Source organism: Amblyomma mixtum, chromosome 6 (genome assembly GCF_055824585.1).
Source record: "Amblyomma mixtum isolate Tamu chromosome 6, ASM5582458v1, whole genome shotgun sequence".
NCBI lineage: Eukaryota > Metazoa > Arthropoda > Arachnida > Ixodida > Ixodidae > Amblyomma > Amblyomma mixtum.
This window is the reverse complement of record NC_143017.1, coordinates 474,772-495,428: the sequence shown is the minus strand read 5'-3', so window position 1 is coordinate 495,428 and position 20,657 is coordinate 474,772. Positions and strand designations below refer to the sequence as shown.

Genomic DNA, 20,657 nt, shown 5'->3' with positions numbered 1-20,657 from the left:
TTCCGCCTCTTGGGATGATGTCGAGGGTTGGGGACCTTGCTGTGTGGCTTCTGGGGAGCTGGTGTTGATGCTTGGGGTCAGGTTGTCCCTGAGCTCGTTCTCTTGAGTGGAGGGCTGGGTGGGAGCTGGGTGGGAGTCTGAGGAGGGTTCTGTGGTTCCAGAAGGGGCAGGTGTGTCAGCGGGCATCGGGGGGTTGTCCGCTGGAGGGGACTCCAGCGCCGTAGGGGACTCCAGCGCCGTAGGGGACTCTTGCGCTGAGCAGGCAGCTTGGAGCAGGGCCTTCAGGGCTGGGGCCTTTACGTGAGTGGCTACAGGTGGGGGGACAGCCTGCTTGTTGTCCGGGTTGGGAGCGATGGACGGGGGGCCCTGATGGGAGGGTTCTCTTGGTCCACGGTCCCTTTGAACCCGCTTGGCAGTGCGTGGGTTGGCGGGGGGGGCAGTGGTCTTGAGGAAATGGGTACGGGACCGAGTGATGGCCGGGGATGTCAGGGCCAATGTGGACTTCTTCTGTCCTTTAGAAGAGGTACCCGGAGGAGCAGCCTGTGACTGCTGGGTTGCCCTGGACGCTTGTGGAGGAGGAGGTGGAATGGCAGGTGCAGCCAGAAGATGTTCTCCCCTTCTCCACTCAGCCAGGAGGAGGTCGACTCCGAGACGGAGGTGGCGGAAAATGAACTCTGGGCCGCAGTCCACACTGGTGGCCCGGCGCTGGGCTGCGCCCCTTAGGAGGCCCCGGCCACGGTTTACGAGCTCGGCCTCGCCTTGGAGGGAAGGGGCTGCCGCAGAGTGTTCAGCAGGGAGCGGAGGGGTCTTGGGGGTTGTCTCCTCCATGACTTGAAGGAGGGGTTTGCGCGACGTATGTGGACACAGCCAGCCGGGTGGTACGGGCAACACGTGTCCCTCACACGTAGGGGACTGTTGGTGGCCTGGTGGAGCGCGACGGCAGGGGTGTCTTGTGGGGGGTACAGACGCTTGGAGCCAATAAGCGACCGCAGGAGACGAGCTGCCCCTCTTTCTCACCCAGGCACAAGTATGGACACACGGACGGAGAAACACATACACCTAGTGTCCGCGGGAATCGAGGTGCGACTCCCTACCAAGCACAGGCACCAGCACACACACACAGCACAGCACAGTCACTGACCAGTGAGTCCGGACGAGGGCAAGAGCATGAAGGAAAGTCAAAAGCTTTTAGACAGTGGGAAGATACTCTCCAAACACAATGTAAGGGCGCGGTTGCGCGGGGAGTGTCTAGATCTCGACAAGAAGTCGACAGTCACTGGGCGAGAACACCCAAGGCGCGACAGCGTGGGTGGATGGCCACGTGTGAGAAATGGATCAATCGGGAACCCGGTAGACACTCAGGAAGTGCACAACGGCGCCAATGATGACAAGGGGCAGAGATGGAATGAGGAAGCACTTTTTTGACACGGTGGGAATGCGCGTGAGCGCAGGGGACAGCCACGTGCGAGCACACAAAGACAGGGCACTTGCCAACACACTGGAAGCGCGCGGCAGTGTCGGGGAATGCCAAGTGACAGAAAAACAATGAGATGACACTTCCTGTGAAATGACACGTGTTAGGAAAAAGGCCGAAATCCACACGCCAAACACCTTGGGAATTCGCGTAAGCGCGGGGGACGGGAACGTGCCAGTAAGGAATAAAAGGTGTTATTCAAAGACACTGAGAGTGCGCGACAATGCGGGGGGCGCCCACAAGGTAGTAGGGAATGAGCCTGAGGGCAGGAGACAACCACGGGCGAGGACACAAAAACAGGAGACCTGCCAACCCACTGGGATCGCGCGACAGTGTCACGGATTGCCAAGTGACAGTAAACCGTGAAATGAGACCTCCTGTGAAACGACACGTGTCAGGAAAGGTCAAAAAGTCACAAGCCAATCACTTTGGGAAATCGCGTAAGCGCGGGGGACGGCAACGTGCCAGTAAAACTAAAAAGGCATTAGTCAAACACACTAAGAGCGCGCGAGAATGCGGGGGTGCCCACGAGGTAGTAGGGAATGCACCTGAGCGCAGGGTACGACCACGTGCGAGCACACAAAGATAGGACGCTTGCCAACACGCTGGGATCGCGTGACAATGCCGCGGAATGGCAAGTAACAGCAAACCGTGAAATGAAACGTGTTAGGAAAAGGTCAAAGACACACGCCAAACACTTTGGGAAATCGCGTATTCGCGGGGGACAGCAATGTGCTAGTAAAAACTAAAAAAAGGCATTAGTCAGACACTCTGAGAGTGCGCGACAGTGCGGGGGGGCGCCCACGTGGTAGTAGGGCATGCGAGCGTGCGCGGGGGAGAGCCACGTGCGAGCACACAAGGGCAGGACACTTTCCAAGACACTGAGGAGATGACACGTGTTACGAAAACGTCAAAAAAGTCACACGCCAAACACTTTGGGAGTTCGCATAAGCGTGGGGGACTGGAACGTGCCAGTAAAACAATTAAAGGCAATTGTCAAACACTCTGAGAGTGCGGGGGGGCGCCCACATGATAGTATCGAGTGTTCGGAGTTGTATAAGAGCAACTCACTCACCGTACTGTCGATGGGTCGCAAGAGTCCTGTCTACAGCAACGTTGTGGTCAGGTGCGTCATAGGAGGCCCGTGGGGTGTCGCCGAGGCAGCAGGGGTGCTGAGCAGCAGGGCGCGCACAAAACACGTGGCGAAGCACCGGTCGCCAGAGCGAACCAAGCCACAGGGCACACACATATCAGAGCGCACACTTCACTCACGGTAATCCTGCAGTCGCGACAACGACTTGGAAAAAGGGCCGGCATGCGGCGCAGGCGAGCGCACACGCGCGTGCTCGGTGGTTCGAGCGGCGCACGCGGACGACCACGCCAACGGCTGCGGGGCGACTCACACGAGGTGGTAGGCGAACGGCGAAGGGAGCGCGCGTGGGAAGCGACTGCTCGCTACGAAGGTCCGAACGAGAAGAGAAACGAAACGAATACTACTACTACTACTGGTGGCTACGGTGGGGGGGTACGCTCGCATTCTGCCACCCTTTTGAACGGGGGCACTGCTTGGAGCGGGGTGGGGGGTGTAGGGATGGGGGAGGGGGGGATTCGCAAGTAGCACGCGCGCAATGGTCGACACTTGTCAGGGCTTCTTCAGCGTGTGGTGCAGCTCGCACCGGGGAGGGGTCCTATGCACCGGGACTGGTGCACGGGGGCAGGGGCCCTGGAGGGGGATACAGCTGGATGGCTGGGGAGGGGGTTACGGTTTAGAGCCTGGTGGCCAGGCCTGTCACCTGGAGGAATTTCAGGAGTATCCTGAAGGCAGCGATGGGGCTGCGGACGGGGTGGAGCAGGTCTTGGACTGAGTTGGCAGAGAGGCCCAGGGCGCGGTATCCTTGGACCATGGTGGTGCGTGCTGCGTCCAGGTTCGGGCAGGAGCAGAGGAGGTGGTCTAGGGACTCATCTGCCCCGCAGGAGGAGCAGGCTGGGGAGGACGCTCTACCATGGCGATGGAGACGGGCCTGTGTCCAGGAGGAGCCCGTTCGGAGCCGCAGGATTAGAGAGCGCTCCTTACGCGGCAGGTCGTCAGGAACCCTTAGGAAGCGCTCCCCCGCGGCCAGTCGGGGGTCTGGGTGGAGACCCTGGATGGCCCTCCTGAGAGCAGGGCGGGCAAAGTCGAGTTGGGTGACTGCCGGGTTGATGGGAGAGCCGCTGGTGTGAGCAGCACCGGCCACCTGGTCGGCCGCCTCGTTACCCGCAATGCCGACGTGGGAGGGAACCCACTGCAGGGAAACAGGTCGGCCAGAGTCCTCGATGGTCATCAGTCGGGCCTTGAGGCGGGCAACGGTGTCCTGCCTTGTCTGTCCCTGCCGTAGGAGTTGGAGGGCAGTCCTTGAGTCCGTCAGGATGACGGTTGGTTGCTGCCCAGGGATCAGACTGAGGATGTCTGCGGCCAGGTGGAGTCCGGCCAGTTCGGCTGCTGTAGAGCTGGCTGGGAATCCTAGCCGGCAGGCCAGGGCTATGCCTAGGGCTGGCACGACGCAGGCTGCCGCCGCTTGTCCTGTGGTCGGGAGGACTGAGCCATCTGTGAAAAACTGGAGATGATCTTCCAGCGTCTCGTGTAGCAGAGCGGAAATGCTCTGCTGGAGGGCGGCGGCCGGCGTTCGCCTCTTGCTGCAGTCCTTGAGGTCCACAGAGATGGAGAGCGGAGGCCTGGTGGGTGGCGGGGGGGTTGCATCTTGGGCTGCAGGGGGGGCAAGGAGCCGGGTGAAGGTGCTCCATAGGAGCCCCATGCGGGAAGACGGGGCATGGCTGAAACGGGTCAGGAGGGCCCCACCGTCTGGCGAGTGGTGCAGCCGGTCCATGTGACGAAGCCCAGTCTGGAGGAGGAGAAGAGACAGTGGCCAGGTCCCGGCCTCTGAGTGGGTGGCCGCAATGGGGGAACACCGAGGAAGGCCCATGCACTGCCTCAGTGTGGAGCGGTGGAGTTGCTCCAGGGACTTCAAGCGGGCTGGTGGTAGTGTCACCAGTGGGAGGGCGTAGGTCACCAGTGAAGTGGCAGCCGCATGGTAGAGACGGAGGGCCCAGGAAGGAGAGCAGCCGTGACCCCTGGCAAGGAGCTGTTGGACTGCCCTTCCAACCTGCCGCAGACGAGGCAGGAGGGCCCTTGTGGCTGGGAGCCATGAGAGGCGACGGTCGATTTGGAGACCTAGGTAGCGGACCTGATCCTTCCACGTGAGTGGGGTCCCATCAAGCCTCAGGGTGTTAATGCGTGCCCGGAGACCCTTTGGGTGGTAGAGGAGAGCCTCAGTCTTGGTAGGGGACACGGTGAGGCCGATGGACTTCAGGTACGTCCTTGAGGAGTCTAGGGCTCTCTGGAGGGCGGTGCGCATCGACCGGATCCTCTTGGGTGCCCCTCTCACCCAAAGTGCCACGTCGTCCGCGTAGATGGAGCACTGGACCTTGTGGGAGGACCTGGTCTGGAGGGCAGCTGGTAGCCCGGCCATGGCCAGGTTGAAGAGCTGAGGGCTCAGGACTGAGCCCTGGGGGACCCCTGTCAAACGAATACCGCGCTCTCTCCCCGCGCCGCGAGCCCGACGCGGATTGGGGCGGAGCTATCGCTGCGTCGACCAATCGCGCGGCGGCCTGGCTCGGGTCGCTTGAACACCACCGTGCCAGTATAAAAGCGCCGCGCGCCCCTTGGCGCGCGTTCTTTCGACACCGTCCGTGTTGCCGAGCGTCGACGTCGCTGTCAACATGCCGCCTCAGCCCTCTGGGAAGGCCGTGAAGAAGGCCGGAAAGGCTCAGAAGAATGTGCGCGCTACGGACAAGAAGAAGAAGAAGCGCCGCAGGAAGGAGAGCTTCTCCATCTACATTTATAAGGTGCTGAAGCAGGTGCATCCAGACACTGGAGTTTCCAGCAAGGCCATGTCCATCATGAACAGCTTCGTGAACGACATCTTCGAGCGCATCGCGGCCGAGTCTTCCCGCCTGGCCCACTACAACAAGCGCTCGACCATCACCAGCCGGGAGATCCAGACCGCGGTGCGTCTTCTGCTGCCTGGCGAACTGGCCAAGCACGCCGTGTCTGAAGGCACCAAGGCTGTCACCAAGTACACCAGCTCCAAGTAGGGTGGCACATTGCGCCTGCTGCCGGCCCTCACCTCAACGGCTCTTATCAGAGCCAACCAAAGTGTTTGCATTGGCGAGCCTGCCTGCAGGCAGCGATGCACCGGTCCTGTTTTTCCTCTCTATGAGCGTGATGTGTGTATAATATTTATTTATTTATTTCTTATTCCCCTCGCGTGGCAGCCTGAAGTGGTTTTAAATACCAAGGCATCTCTCGTTTTGACTGCTGTGCACGTGAATAGGTTCCCTCTATAGGGCCCCACCAGCTGTTTGTTCTGCGGCAGTCGCGTATTCTTTCAGCGCTGCGGTGTGGCCGTCTTGTTACTGCGTTTTATTTCTTGCTTGAGTTCAGCTCTGTTTCCCATAACGCGTGGGCTTAAAGTGGCCTACAGTACACTTTAGCTGCAGGGGGGAAAGAAAAAAAAAGAAAGGAAGAAAGCCTTAGAAATGCTATTCGGTTCAGACGCGTTCACAACACACTACTGAGTCCTGAAATGTATGCACAGTGCAATGGGTTGACTGAACTTGCGCAAAACCCCTTGCGGACGTTGGGGAGTCGACCGCGAGTGATTTTTTCGGCAACGTCTGTTGCATAGGGATCCTGAAATAGGTGACAAAAATAAAATTTGTAACGAAGCCCAGCAGTAAACTGTGAGGTGGCCCAAGGTGCTAAATTCCTTGTCGGCTTCAGCGCCATGCAAACCTCCAGCAGGTGGTGAATGTTTGTTGTGTTTAAAGGCAGAAAGAAAAAAAAAAGCCAGCCGCGGCGTTTGAGTTTAATGGGACGGAGGTAGAAAGTGTAGCGATAAGCGTATTAACAGCCCTGTGCGGGGCGCGCAACTTCCTTTACTTCTCTGCGGGCATCATAGCTATAGGAAATGAGCGCAGACAGAAACGAAGCTCCGCGCTCGACCACACTGCAACGTGTGGACGCGCGAGGAAGACAAGTTGCACGCGCTTAATGTTCCTGCAAGCGGCACGACAGAAGTTCGGGTGCCTTTCTTTTCGCCCTACAGTTTGCGCTCGTGCCGAATTGTGTATTGAATAATATCTGTGTGGCAGATACACAATTTTTTTTTCTTTCTTCTGTTGTTGGGCGCGCACGACAGGCGTGCAAATATTTACTATGTGCTCGCGGTTGCACGGGTGTCATGCGTCCCTTACGTTTCGCTAATAGTAACAAAGTCGTGTGCAGTGCACTCGCTCATGGGCTCCATAAAACGTTCGGGCTACGCATGGGAAGGAGCAGTTATTTGCCACCTTTTTACGTTGCTAGTGCATGCAGAGACCTGAGCTCAGTCAGGTAGGTGTGTGTGTGTGTGTGTGCATATTTCGCTGCCTGTGGTGGTTTTTTCTGTCATTCCGCGAGAAGATAAGCCAAAATGAAAGCTTCGAGAGATTACAGCCAAGAAGGAGAAGCAGGAGCCGAGTAGCGCTCGTCGGTACCACAGCCGGGGAATGGTCGGAAAACGGAAAGGGGCGCTCGAACTGCTCGTAGTCGGTGCAGCGAACTGAAATTAGCCAGAGAAATGATCCGAAACGTGTTCTACACGTATGCCGAATTTGGAAATCCTGCATGCATTACTTTCCGAGATACAAGCGTTTGAATTTTGCCCGCCGGGCAAACTGGTCGCTTTTCAGCATCCTAGCGACCGGTAGAGGAGGGGAGTACACAGCGAAGCGCCGTCGCGCGCGCTCCCATGGTGGCCTCTTGAATCCTGGCGCGCAAGCGAACGGAAGAGTTAACTCGCGAAAAAGAGATGAGGAAGGGCGGCACGCGATTCGACTGCCATTAATGTGTTTTAATGAGGCGCGCGATTTCGCAGTTTGAACTTGTAATGTGACAGGCTCGGGCTGTGTTCGTCGTTGCAGCGCACTCTGCGGTGCGTCTGGTTGTCCAAAGGGCTGGAAACACCGTGCTGCGAGATGAAAGAAACAAAAGCAGCGAGCGCCTGTTTGTTTCCAACGGGCGCACACGCAGCAAAAAAAAGGAAATACGAAAACAAAGCAGGATTCTCCAACATTCATTTTCCATCCTCTTGACCGAGCTGCAAATGCAGATCGGATTACTACCAGCGTTATACAGCCACAGTGGTCATCGCGTTACTGCACTCCTGTGGCCCCTCTAAGGCGCGCGGTTCTTTTTTTTTTAGTTTGTTGTTGTTGTTGCGTCAGCATCGCACATGAGGCCGAATGTTTCTTTTTTTTTTCTTGTGCTCAGTCGCTCTGCCCGCGAGGAGTTTGCCCATGGTCGTAGTTGCGCGAGAGTCCTGCGAAAGGGCTCAGTGATGCTAGCGAGGCGCCGCTCGCGAAGACGGACCCTGATTGGTCGAGGCGCCAGCCAATGGCGGTCGTCGCTGCGCTCCGCGACCGAACGCCCCGCGGCTCGCTGCGATTCTTTGTCTTACTCTCTTAACGAGCGGACGCAATTATATACGTCTCCCGCAGCCATCAGCCCACTCCTCTAGTATTATCTTGCAGCATCTTTCCTTATCGCTGCTGTATTACCACTCCTACCTAACGTCGCGTAAACGTCGCGCCTTTCACCCCACCATGGGGTCCTTTTTTCTTAATTTCTTTTACCTTTTTTTTTTGTTGTCCGCAACGGACCATGGAGAAGCTGCCTCCAACTGCTAGCGCCCGGCTTCCCGGCCGCCACCACCGCCGCGCCGGCAGCGTCGGCTGCTCGCGCATGCTTCAACAACTTTACGTCGAGGCACAGAAGATTATTGAATCTCAAGACGACGCTCGTCGCCTACTCTCTGCTGCTCACCGCTCGCCCAAAGCCGACAGCAAGACTGAGCCAAGTCCCACCTCACGCAAGCCACTCAATGCCGAGTCGCAGCCAACTACTCAAGTAGCACCCGTCACTCCGACTGCTGCACTTTCAAACGTGTCCACCGCAAGTGGAGAAGACACAATAGTCTACTATTTTATGAGCCCCGAGGGCACTGAAATCGCACCTGCCTTCATCCAAACCACAGAGCCCATCGAGAATCCCTCTCAGGCCTCTCCATCACCGCTTCATCTCGCGGCAACCGATGCACAGGCACAACTTTCCAGTGCATCCGAGAACCCCGTTACTCCACCTCCGAACTGCCAAAATGAAGAAATAGAGGCCCTACAACTCACACCTCAAGGCCAAGAGGATTTTCCTCCTCTACAGCCAAGCACTGCGCCCCTTCAGAGCAGCCAAACGCCTCCTCCGCAAGAAGGGAAGCTCGCTGCAGCAACACAGACTTCCCCTCCCAGTCCTCGCCCTGGCATCAGCTGTTCTGAAGCCAAAGAAAAGAACACCTTCACCACCTCCACTCCCACAATAGTGGATGCCTTCTCTGAAGAAGATTACCTACAAGCCAAGCGTGGCCCCCCTCAGCAGGATCCCCCCTCGCCCCCTCGCCCCTCAGACGGCGAGACCGAAGCCCTCCCTTCCAAAGAGCAAGGTCGCAAACCAGACAAAAGGAAGAAGCGCCGTCTCGCCTTCCGTCCTTTTGAGCAAACCAAGCCCAGACAGGCACCCCCTTCGGGAGCTCCAGACATCGTCCCCCTCTCCACTGGCCGCTTTTCAGCGCCAAGGCCTCAGGAGTGCAACAAGGCGAAGCCCGCTACTGTTCTCTATTTCCCTCTGGGAAACAAAGGGACATTTAAGAACACTTCGCGCGACGCACTTGCAGCGCAACTTTCCCACCTTCCTGGTGTCACAGCAGTGCGTGTCAACATCAACCGCAATGTTTGCGCCGTCGACGCCCTTCCGACAGCCGATATAGCTCCTCTCCTCGCCGTGGAAGAGATTTGCGGCGTCAGGGTGCGCGCCAAACACCTTGGCCCCAAAACCTGCACTGGCGTCATTTTTGGTGTCGACCGTGGCCTCTCCGAAGAAGATATCGCAGCTGGCCTCGACAGCAAGGTCCCCGTCATCAGCTGCACACGCAGTGGTGCCAACATCATTGTCCGCTTCGCTGGCATCGAACCCCCACAAGAGGTGGCCCTATTCAAGCTCCGGCGACGAGTCCGCGCCCGTCTCCCTCGCCCGCTACAATGCCACAGCTGCGGCATCTTCGGGCACACCACGGCAACTTGCCGAAACAAGGCTCGCTGCCTTCGCTGCGGCGGTGACCACGCCACCGATAACTGCGACGCCCCGAAACCACGCTGCGCTAATTGCCGCGGCACGCACGCAACCACTGAGCCCCGCTGCCCACGCTGGCAACACGAGCGACAAGTTGCCATCGTCCTCGCCACGAGCGAAAAACATCTCACACGACAAGAGGCCGATAGAATTGTCCGAGAACGGCAAGGCAAGGAACCCAACTCCCCCTCACCGCCAGCAACTGCTGCACCTAGCAGCCAAGACCAGCCCAGCGCTCTCAGCTCGGCGCAATGCACAGATTCAGCTGCTGCACGCAACTCGGCGCCCTGCGCTCCTCCCACCGCCGCAACCACGGGTCGCTCTTTCCGCGACGCTGTCCTAGGACCACGTGCTGTTCCATCAACCACATCGTCACCTTCCGACCAGCGTGACACGATCATCGCCGCACTCACTGCGGCTGTTCAGGCGATCATCGAGGAGCTCCCGCCGTCATCAACTGCGCGCAAGTTGTGTGCAGCGGCCCTGGCCGCACAACAGGCCTTGAGCCAGCATGGCTAATCAGCGAACAATCCCCCGGCCGCGCATAAGGCAATGGAACTGCCGTTCCTTGCGCCCCCGTCACGCTGAATTGGTTCAGCTCCTTCCGCGTTTTGAGTGCGACATACTTGCATTACAAGAGACTTACGCACGCGCGGAGGAGCTAAAGATACCTGGCTACATAGGCTACAGCGGACCAACTAGCTGTGCACTGGCAGCATGTGATGTGTTCCCATGCAGTGATCCCGCCCACCCGCGCGGAAAACCACGGACAGCGCTATACGTCAGAAACACGCTCCCGCATGTCACCATATCGGTTGAAGACATTGTCAACGACGCAGTGGAGTGTTGTGCTCTTATCGTTCGCATACACAACACCGACACCGCAGTGTCTAGTGTATACGTCCGCCCAGCAACGCATTGGGATGCAAACTTTCTCATCGCGCTCTCCAACCGCCTTGGACCTGACTCCGTCATCTGTGGTGACTTTAATGCACACCACAACAGCTGGGGATGTGCCAACACCAACCGACGTGGACGTGACCTCCTAGCAGCCGCTCTCCAGTGCAATTTAAACATCATAAACACTGGAAGCCCCACTCGTGTGCAGAGAGTGGGCCAACACAGTGCCATAGACCTGACTCTCACTTCGGGAGGGTGCTCCTACCAATGGAAGTGCGAACCGGACACTCAAGGCTCCGATCACCTTCCTATAGTGCTCGACCCCTCATACTGTGCTCGTCCAGCAACACGCACCTACTACCTTGTGAGGTGGGACGTTTTTCGTGGTCTGTGCAGTGCTCCGCGTCCTGACACTACAGACATTTTTTCACACGTTGCGTCATGCGCGCGTGCGGCAACCGTGCGCTGCACGGCTCCAGCGGGTACACCGGCGCCAGATTTAAAATTACTAAATCTGCGAGCAGCACGACGTGTAGCAGAGCGAAGAGCTTTACGCACCAAAAAGCCTGATCATTGGACATTATACAACAGGTTAGATGCTGCCTGCCGTCGTCACGCCATTCACTGCCGCAGACGAAGCTGGGCCCACCTGTGTACCGCCCTGAATGACACCCGCCGACCCGGACGGGCATGGAAAATTCTCCATGCTATGCTTAATCCCTCTGTACCCCGATGTCCTGCCCTGGCTATCGCCATCGCACGCGGCCTCAGCGTTAATGCCCTAGCCGAAGCCATGGCAGACCACTTCTCAACAACCAGCGGTGCGTCGCACAACATTGTTTTTCCAAGCGTACCCCTCCCGGCTGTCACCGGACGAACTGCGAGCGTCATCGACGAATTGTGCAGTGCAGAAATCGCTCTGCACGAACTCAACAATGTCCTTGAACACCGTCGAAAGTGCAACCGCAGTGCTCCAGGAGCTGACGGCATAACCTATCAAATGCTGCTCAACGTTGACACACAACAACGACCAGCTCTGCTCGCAGCTTTCAACGAAGCATGGAACAACGGCACCATTCCTGTGGACTGGCGAAAAGCGCTCGTCGTGCCCATATTAAAAAAAGGAAAACCTGCTCGATCACTGACATCCTACCGTCCTGTTTCCCTTACATCTGCTGCGGGGAAAACTCTCGAAGCTGTTGCACTGCGCCGCCTGGAGTGGATAGCACACGCCCGAAACGCACTCGCCCCCGAACAGAGCGGATTTCGCACAAGACGTTGCACCGCGGACTGCATTGCTCAGGTCGCATCTATCCTCGAGGAGGCCAAATCTAATCGCCACGGGGCCTACCTTGTCTTGCTGGACATACGCAACGCGTTCGACCTCCTGCCTCATGAAGCCATCATCGCATCCCTACACTGGCTGGGCATCAAGGGCAAACTCCTTCAATACATCAAAGCATTCCTCAGTGACAGGACCTTTCAAGTCCGCATCGGCAACACAGTCAGCGCCGCTCGCGCTGTCAAAACAGGAGTTCCCCAGGGCAGCGTTCTCAGCCCGTTTCTTTTTAATCTGGCACTTGCACAGCTTCCAAAATTCCTGCCCAGCACGCAGCACAAATTGCGCATGGCCATATACGCCGACGATATTGCCATAGTTGCCTCCGGCCCCACACTTTACGGCCCAGAATTGCGGCGTGATCTCCAAGCTGCGCTCGACGCCACAGTGGATTATCTTAACAACATCGGCCTCTCTCTCTCGCCTGAGAAGACTGTTGCGATAATGTTTCACCCTCGCCCAGTAACCTGCAAAACCACCAGACCTCTTCTTCTCCAAGGCGTCCCCCTCGCTTGGAAAGCCAGTGGGAAATACCTGGGCATAACAATTGATGCCAAGCTCACCTACAACGAGACTACAGGCAAGCTGCGGAATGAAAACAAACGCATCGCAGCAGTAGCAGCACGCATTCTTGCCAAGGGAAGCGGCGCCACCCCCCTCCTACCGCTCCGTCTCTACGAGGGCATCGCTTCGGCTCGCGTACTGTATGCGCTCCCTCTCCTCCGTCTTCGTCCAGCGCAGTGGAAACACTTGGACGTGGACCAGCGCAACGCAATCCGGCGATTCGCAGGCCTTCCACACAGCTCGCAAATTGGTCCCACACACACGGAGCTCCGAGTGTGGCCCATCTCACTGCGCGCTGAAATCACCGCTCTGAACCACATCGAGCGAATTCACCGTGCCCCAGGGACCTCTCATCTTCTTGCTGATCTGTGTGCCTTGCCACGATCACGCATGGGACAGGCTCTCGCCGCCTTCAAAGCCGCCGTCCCAACGGATGCTGCACCGGCCCCGCAAAGTTTCCCACCACATGTGAAGCCTTCCTTGGAAATCTTCCCATATCTAACAGGCGTTCGCTCTAAAAAACGAACACCACACTGCGCACTCCAACAAGAAGCCGCACATCGAATCGAGATGGATTTCAATTTGAGAACACCTCTCTACACCGACGGCTCGGTGACGCACGATGGCAACTCTGCTGCAGCCGCATGCGTCGCACCCACCCTCGGCATCGCAAGACAATGCCGCATACCATTTTTCGCATCTTCAACAACAGCCGAGATAGCCGCACTTCATCTCGCTGCGGACATCGTTATTGACCACATTGAACTCACGAGTGTGGCAATTCTAACCGACTCGCGCCTCGCTCTCATGCAACTCCAACACCCGGAGCGCAACGCAACCTGTGTGCAACGGCTGCATCATAAACTCTGTGCTGCCAGTGCCCGTGGCTGTGATCTCGTACTCCAATGGATCCCCTCACATGTGGGTCTGTCTGGGAACGAATCTGCTGACCAACTAGCCAAGCAGGCTCACTCCAACGCCTCTGCTCCAATTTCGGACGCTATCACAGCCTTCGATGTCGCTCGGCATATCATCCGCCGCAGAGTTTCTCACTCCCATCCGGATCCGCGCATCGCATCCGGGAAAAGTCCTCGGCCTCTCCCATTTCACGCATTTGGAAGAGGAGCCCTTTCCGCCCTCCTGCGACTTCGAATTGGTTGCGTATGGACGGCAGAGCGACGCCAACGACTCACCAGAGAAGGCGACTCTCTATGCGAAGACTGTCATGACATTGAAACAGTCGAGCATCTACTTTGCCACTGCCCTGCTCACGCCTCGGCACGCGCAGAAATGCGCGCAAAATATTCCAAACTGGGACTCCCATCGGACACCGTGGGCTCTCTGACTTTCCCGGAAGGCCCTTCCAGCAAAGCGCAAAGTGCACTGACAGCCCTAGTCAAGTTTATTGACACCGCAGGGCTTCAGAAGCGCTTTTAGCGCAAAGCCACCTTTCCGTCTCACGGGCGCTACTCCCCTCAGCGCAGCACTACGCCACTTCTAACGACGCTCCTATCACGAAGCCTCTGTGTTGTGACGATTTCCTGTGCTGTGTTGTGATTATTTGCGCGCTCTCCAAGCCTGCAGCCATCTGGGACTTCATTTTCTTTGAATTCCACTGTAAACTGGCACCGCGCGCAACTTTTTGCCCGCTTTCCAGCATTCTAGCGCCTTCTTTCCTATTGGCTCGGCGCTCAACCAACCGGTGGCTGCGTCTCCCGGCGGTCCGCGCGCCCTGCGGGGTCGCTCTACGCGCCTCCGCTCGTGCCTCTTCTCCCGCGACATGACCCGCGTCCGTCTCGTCTCCGTGCCCGTATTCTACTCTATCATCTGTTCCTCCCGTCCCCAACCCAGTGCAGTGCAGCGATCCTGACCCCAAGAGGAGACAACCAGCAAGCACTGCACGACTTATTCTTCACCAACCAAGAACCACATAGCGCGGCTCGCTGCCTGCATTCTCTGTGTTTCTTTTTTTCCTCTCTGTTTGGTTGCCCGGCGTCCGGTCGCGTTTCTCTGTTTTGTTTCCTCTGTACTTTCACTTACTCTTTCTCTTCTGTGGGCATTCTCTGTCCTCTGATTCTGAGTCCTCTAGTCTCCTATCATCTCCCCACCATGGGGCTCTCTACTAGCTCTCTAACTTAATTAGACAACCAAACCGTCTTAACTAGACGATGGAGGGTGCACCAAGAGGCCTCCGAAGCTCACACCGCCGCTCTGGCAGCGTCGGCTGCTCGCGTATGCTCCACCAGCTATACGCCGACGCAACCAAAATCATCAAGCTACAACATCAGGCTCGACAGGTTGTCAGCGCTGGCCAACGCCCGCTCTCCCCCAACACCCCTGCGGACATGTCGGAATCATCCCACGACAGCCCCCTGACCTCAACACCAACGCCATCCACAGTTGTCACCATCCCTGTGGAGGCAGGCGAAAAAAGCTCCATCCTCCTCCTACAAGAAGGAGCAGCGAATGCCTCTCAAAGCATCTTTACTGCTCATGGCTGTGCATCCTTGCTGGAGAACGACTTGGCCAGTTCCTTCGTCCTGCCCCAAATCGCGCTCCCAGCGGCGCGCATCAACAGTGTCTCTCCCGATGACCACCGGGGTTCGCAAATTCCGGCGCCACCGCGACGGCATCGCAACCATACCGGTTCCTCTACCCAGGCAGCACCCGAGGAGAAACAGTGGGAGCAAGCCTTCTCACCCCCTCTCCCCCCAGCCAAGGGTGCCCGGAAAACAGCCCGCACTGCTGCAGCGAGCAAGAAAACTTCAAAGAAATCCAAAAAAACCAAGCGCGGTGGGCGCAAGCTTAAGAAAGCAACGCCGCCCCCCCCTGAGGCTTCCCCCTCCACGCCAGAAGAGGCCCGATATAGTCAGCTCGCCCCAACTGCACAGGCGGCCCTCCCCTCTCCCACCGGCAGCAGTAGCCCGCGGCCAACAACCCCTGCAGACCAGTTTCAGTGGCCTTCCTCCCTCTCAGCCCCCTCCACCACCCTGGGCACACAGAACGCAGCGAGCAGCAGCACCAACAAGCCTCTCAAACCAACAAAGAAAGCAAGCCACTGCCTGCTCAAGCCACCCAAGGCAGCACCCCCCCCAACGGAGGATTTCCCCTCCCTGGCAGAGGCAAATGCAGTGAGCCAGCTGCCCACGCCCGTCCGAGCGGCTTCCTCCTCGTCCACTCCCTCTCCCAACCCCCGCGCACCAGAGTCGTCGCAACAGCAGCGCCACCCGAACGGCAGCGGCACTTCTCCCGCGGCGTCGTCTGCTGGCCCAGAGAGGCGCGCTGCCCTCTCCCTCGGCGTGGAAACCCGTTTCGCTCCCCTCGCCCAACGGCCAGCTGACGGCGGCCGCTCGGAAACTGTGCTCCTCAGACCCGTGGGCAAAAAGGCAAACTTTTTGGATTCGTCGCGCGACGCAATTGCAGCGGAACTTTCCAAGCTACCAGGAGTTCAGGCTGTGCGCGTGAATCACCGTCGCAACGTTGTGGCCGTGGACGCACCTCCCGCGACGGATTTACAGCCGCTCCTGGGAATTACCTCTGTGTGTGGTGTCCAAGTTCGCGCCCGCGCGGCACGCACGAACACCTGCACGGGGATGCTCTATGGGGTGGATGTCAACATCCCAGAGAACGAGCTCGCAGCTAATATCGAGAGCAGAGCTCCACTCGTTGGGTGCGCCAGGAGGGGGAAAAATTTAATCCTTCATTTCGAAGGACACACCCCCCCCAGCGAGGTGGCACTGTTCAAGCTGCGACGCCCTGTTCGAGCCTGCCTCCCGCGCCCTGTGCAGTGTCGCAAGTGCTGGGCATTCGGACATGCGACTGCGGCGTGCACTGCCTCGTCGCGCTGCTGCCGCTGTGGAGCAGAGACCCACCTCATCGTGGAATGCTCTTCGCCCAAGCCACGGTGTGTGAACTGTCGTGGACCACATCCAGCCAGTGAGCCCCGCTGCCCCCGCTGGCAGGAAGAACGCAAAGTGGCCATCATTCTCACCAAAACCACCGCTCCTACCTCACGGCGGGAGGCCCAGCGCGCGGTGAGAAGTACGCAGCTCGCACCTGCCACCACCACCACGCCCGCAGCATTGCCAAACGCTAGAGAGGGGGCTGGAACCACGACCCAACCCTCCCCAACCAGCCCACAGCCGAAATCATACAGTGACGCGCTGCGAGGTAAATCCGACAGCACACCGCGGCCAGCTGGCGCAACTGCAGAGCGTGGGAAAGATGCAGTCATCGCGGCTCTCTTGGCAGCGGTCAGTGCTATAATTGACTATCTCCCAGCCACCTCCCCAGCCCGTCAGTTGTGCGACGCAGCCCTGGCTGCCCACCAAGCCCTAACCAACCATGGCTAGCTCAGCTGTATTTCGGCCGCGTGTGTTGCAGTGGAACTGTAACTCCCTGCGCCGCCGATCAGCTGAGCTGGCAGAACACCTGCCGCTGCACCCTTTTGACGTCCTGGCACTGCAGGAAACCTACTGCCGCGCCGAGGACGTCTCGCTCCCTGGTTATGTTGGCTACAGCAGTGCTTCGGAGTGCGGTGCAGTGGCCTGCATTGATTTCCCGTGCCGCAACCCCTCCCATCCCGTCGGCAAGCCACGTGTGGCTGTGTATGTGCGCGCCGAACTTCCACACGTGGTGCACGACGTCACGGACCTCGCCGGCGCGTCTACAGAGTGTGTGGCGGTGACTGTGCGGATTCGGGGCACCGACACCTCGGTGGCGAGTGTCTACATCCGCCCCCGCATCCAGTGCGATCCGACCGTACTCACGCGCCTCACCCAACGGCTCACCAGGGACTGCATACTGTGTGGTGACTTGAATGCCCACCACATTGCGTGGGGCTCGCGACGGTGCGATCGTCGCGGCAAGGACATCTTTGATGCAGCGCTCACTGCGGGCCTCGTCCTCCTAAACCGCGGCGATCCCACCTTCCTAAACGCCCCGGGAGCCCCCACGGCAATCGATGTCGCATTTGCCTCGCCAGCTTGCGTGCAGGACTATGTGTGGCAGTGCGCGCCGGACACCCATGGATCGGACCACTTCCCCATAGCACTGCTGCCAGCCATCACGCGCCCACGCACGCGCTCTTATGTGGTGACCAGGTGGGAACTCTTTCGCGAAAGATGCGCCGCCATCCCACCTGACGCGAACTTCCTACAGGCCGTGGTTCAGTGCGCGAGGGAGGCCTCCACCGTTTGCACAGTACCTCTCGGCACCCCCGTGCCCGACATCAAACTCCTCAATCTCCGCGCCCCGCGCCGGCGAGCACAAAGGCGCATGTTACGATCTCGACGGCCGTCCGATAAGACAGTTTACAACCGTATCGACGCCGTGTGCCGACGACACGCCCGCCGCCGCCGCCTTCAAAGCTGGGCAGCACTGTGCTTCACATTCAGTGACCCGCGATACCAGCCGCGGGCCTGGCGCATCGTTCGAGGAATGCTGCAGCCCAAACTGCCGAGACACCCCGTCCTCGCCGCAGCCATCCACCTGGGCATCAGCACCGAGGAGCTGACTGAGCGCCTGGCGCTCCAATTTATCCCTGAAGCGCCAGCAGCACGTCCAGCGCTGCCCCCTCCCCCCGCGCACCGCGTCTCGCTGCGTGATGAGGTGCATATTACCTCACTCTGCGAGGACCCCCTTACCATCGGGGAGCTACAAACTGTGCTCGCAGTGCGCAAGCGAGGCAGCGCACCCGGGGAGGACGGCATTACATATCAGATGCTTCGGAACCTCGATGCCCCGCTGCGCCGGGCTCTCCTCGCGGCGTTCAACGAAGTTTGGACAAGCGGCGCCCTCCCAGAGGCCTGGCAAACCGCAGTGGTCGTGCCCATTCTCAAACGGGGCAAACAGAGGAAGCTCCTCACTTCCTACCGGCCCATCTCCCTCACTTCGGCCGCGGGGAAAACGATGGAGTCCATTGCCCTGCGCAGGCTGCAGTGGATTGCAACCGCCTGCGGAGCGCTTTCGCCAGTGCAGAGCGGCTTCCGCCACCAACGCTGCACAGCTGACTCCATCTCGGACGTCGTCGCCACACTGGAACAGGCCCGCGCCTGCGGAGAGGCGGGATTCCTCGTCCTCCTCGATGTCAAGAGCGCATTTGACTCAGTGCCACACTGGGCCATCACCGATGCACTCGCAGCCATAGGTATCACAGGAAGGCTTTTCTCCTACATCCGCTCCTTCCTCGAGAGCCGCCGCATGTGTGTGCGAGTCAACAACATCACCAGCTCGCAACACCACCTTCCGTGCGGCGTGCCTCAAGGCAGTGTGCTGAGCCCTTTCCTCTTTAACATCGTCCTCGCCCACCTGACAGACTGCATCCCGCCACGCGCGAGAAAGACTGTCCGCATCGCAGTGTACGCGGACGACATTGCAGTCTTCGCGCGTTCCACAACCCGCCGCGGGCGCGCAGCCCGCATCAAAATCCAGGATGCCCTAAACGCGATTGCGACCCACCTAAAGGGCATCGGCCTCACCCTCTCGCCCGGGAAAAGCGAGGCGCTCATGGTGCACCCCAACAACGCGGCGGCGCACAACCGAACAGCCCCTCTCACCCTGAACGGCACTCCTATCCCGTGGCGCAAGAGCGTGCGTTATCTGGGCCTGGTCATCGATTCGCGCCTCACCTGGGGACCCGCGCTCAAAGTCATCCGCAGCCAAGCAGCCCTCGTCGCCCGCATCGCGCGGCGCTTCCTCGCTAAAGGCAGTGGCTGCTCTCCCGCGCTCTGCCTGCGCATTTACGAAGCGGTCGCCACTGCCAGAACACTCTACGCCCTCCCACTCGTTGGCCTGTCGCAGGCACAGTGGAACCAGGTCGACAAGGCGCACCGCAACGCACTGCGTCAATTCTATGGCCTCCCGCGGAACTCGCCAGTCGCAGCAACCTATGCTGAAACAGCCACATGGCCCGTGTCCTTGCGCGCTCAACTGACTGCTCTGAACCACGTAGTTCGCATGCAGCGTTCGGGCACCTGTGCGGCTCTGCTCAAACATCTCAGAGCTCAGTCCCGCACGCAAATGGGCAAGGCTGTTAAGCAGATTCATCAGCTGCTCGGCCCACCACCACCGCCCCGCTTCCCGCCGCCGCATATTTATCGGCCGCCGAGCATAGCCACCACGCTCCACGGCGTCATCTCCAAACGAAGCACCCCGCGATGCGCCCTGCAGCAGGAAGTCGCTGCGAAAGTGCACGAAGACTTCGCAGGCCACACCATCCTGTACACAGATGGCTCCGTCAGCGAGGAGATGGGACGGGCCGCAGCAGCCTGCATTGCTCCCGCTCTGCACGCCGTCCGGCAGATCGGACTCAAAACACCCTCATCGTCCCTCTCAGCTGAGCTGACAGCCATCTCGCTCGCGGCCGACATTCTTGGCTCCAACCCGGCCGTCAGCCAAGCAGCCATCCTCACGGATTCCCGGAGTTCACTACAAGCCCTTCAACATCCCGAGAAGGGCTCGCGCCTGCTCCAGCTCACAGCGCTAAAGCTCCACTTGCTCGGTGCCCGCGGCTGCCAAATAATTCTCCAGTGGGTCCCCTCCCACGTCGGCGTCGAGGGGAACGAGGCGGCTGACCAACTAGCCAGGGCGGCTCTCGACCCGAAAGTGCCCCTGTCGCGTCTCGTCACCCCCTATGACAACGCGAAACTCACCCTGCGACGCACCAATCGGCGCCTCCACCCGGACCCACGAGTGGCCACCGCGGCCAGGTTTACTACAGTAGACCCGCGCAAACTCGCGTGGGCTGACTTCATCCTGCTCCTCCGCCTGCGCACCGGCTCTGGGTGGTCTGTAGACCGTCTTCACCGATTCTGTGACCCTCCCTCAACAGTGTGCTCGCAGTGCGGTGAAGAGAAATCTTTGACCCATATTTTGTGCGCGTGCCCTGCGTTCTCACGGGAGCGCTCACACATGCAACAGGGGTACAGAGATCTCGGCCTGCCGTGCGACACCCTGGACGACCTGCTGTTCCCCCCACGCCATCGTGGGAGCCAGACCAAAGCCTTACGTCACTTGCTGACATTTATTGGAGCGTGTGACCTGCGCTCAAGTCTGTGAGGTGCACGACATTTCAGCGCCCGAGCGCGCGGCGCGTTTTCCAGCATTCTGCGTGCACGCCGCGC

General features: G+C 59.1%; 6 protein-coding genes across 6 annotated transcripts; 4 read left to right on the top strand and 2 right to left on the bottom strand.

Moving 5' to 3' along the window:
- Window positions 1–3,240: 3,240 nt before the first annotated feature.
- LOC149338069 (uncharacterized) lies at window positions 3,241–4,266 on the bottom strand. The gene has a single exon (XM_089550259.1). The coding sequence runs from the start codon at window positions 4,264–4,266 to the stop codon at window positions 3,241–3,243; it is 1,026 nt and encodes a 341-aa protein (XP_089406385.1).
- A 29-nt stretch (window positions 4,267–4,295) lies between these two features.
- LOC149338068 (uncharacterized) lies at window positions 4,296–4,980 on the bottom strand. Its single transcript, XM_089550086.1, has 2 exons — window positions 4,439–4,980; window positions 4,296–4,353 (listed from the first exon to the last, which is right to left on the bottom strand). The coding sequence occupies exons 1-2, from the start codon at window positions 4,978–4,980 to the stop codon at window positions 4,296–4,298; spliced, it is 600 nt and encodes a 199-aa protein (XP_089406212.1).
- A 250-nt stretch (window positions 4,981–5,230) lies between these two features.
- Window positions 5,231–5,605, top strand: LOC149338067 (histone H2B-like). Its single transcript, XM_089550085.1, has one exon. The coding sequence runs from the start codon at window positions 5,231–5,233 to the stop codon at window positions 5,603–5,605; it is 375 nt and encodes a 124-aa protein (XP_089406211.1).
- A 2,608-nt stretch (window positions 5,606–8,213) lies between these two features.
- LOC149338066 (uncharacterized) lies at window positions 8,214–10,250 on the top strand. The gene has a single exon (XM_089550084.1). It carries the CDS (start codon window positions 8,214–8,216, stop codon window positions 10,248–10,250), a length of 2,037 nt encoding a protein of 678 aa, XP_089406210.1.
- A 2,854-nt stretch (window positions 10,251–13,104) lies between these two features.
- Window positions 13,105–14,003, top strand: LOC149338065 (uncharacterized). Its single transcript, XM_089550083.1, has one exon. The coding sequence runs from the start codon at window positions 13,105–13,107 to the stop codon at window positions 13,969–13,971; it is 867 nt and encodes a 288-aa protein (XP_089406209.1). The 3' UTR covers window positions 13,972–14,003.
- Window positions 14,004–18,374: 4,371 nt separating this feature from the next.
- LOC149338064 (uncharacterized) lies at window positions 18,375–20,598 on the top strand. Its single transcript, XM_089550257.1, has one exon. The coding sequence runs from the start codon at window positions 18,445–18,447 to the stop codon at window positions 20,590–20,592; it is 2,148 nt and encodes a 715-aa protein (XP_089406383.1). The 5' UTR covers window positions 18,375–18,444; the 3' UTR covers window positions 20,593–20,598.
- The last annotated feature ends 59 nt before the right edge of the window (window positions 20,599–20,657 follow it).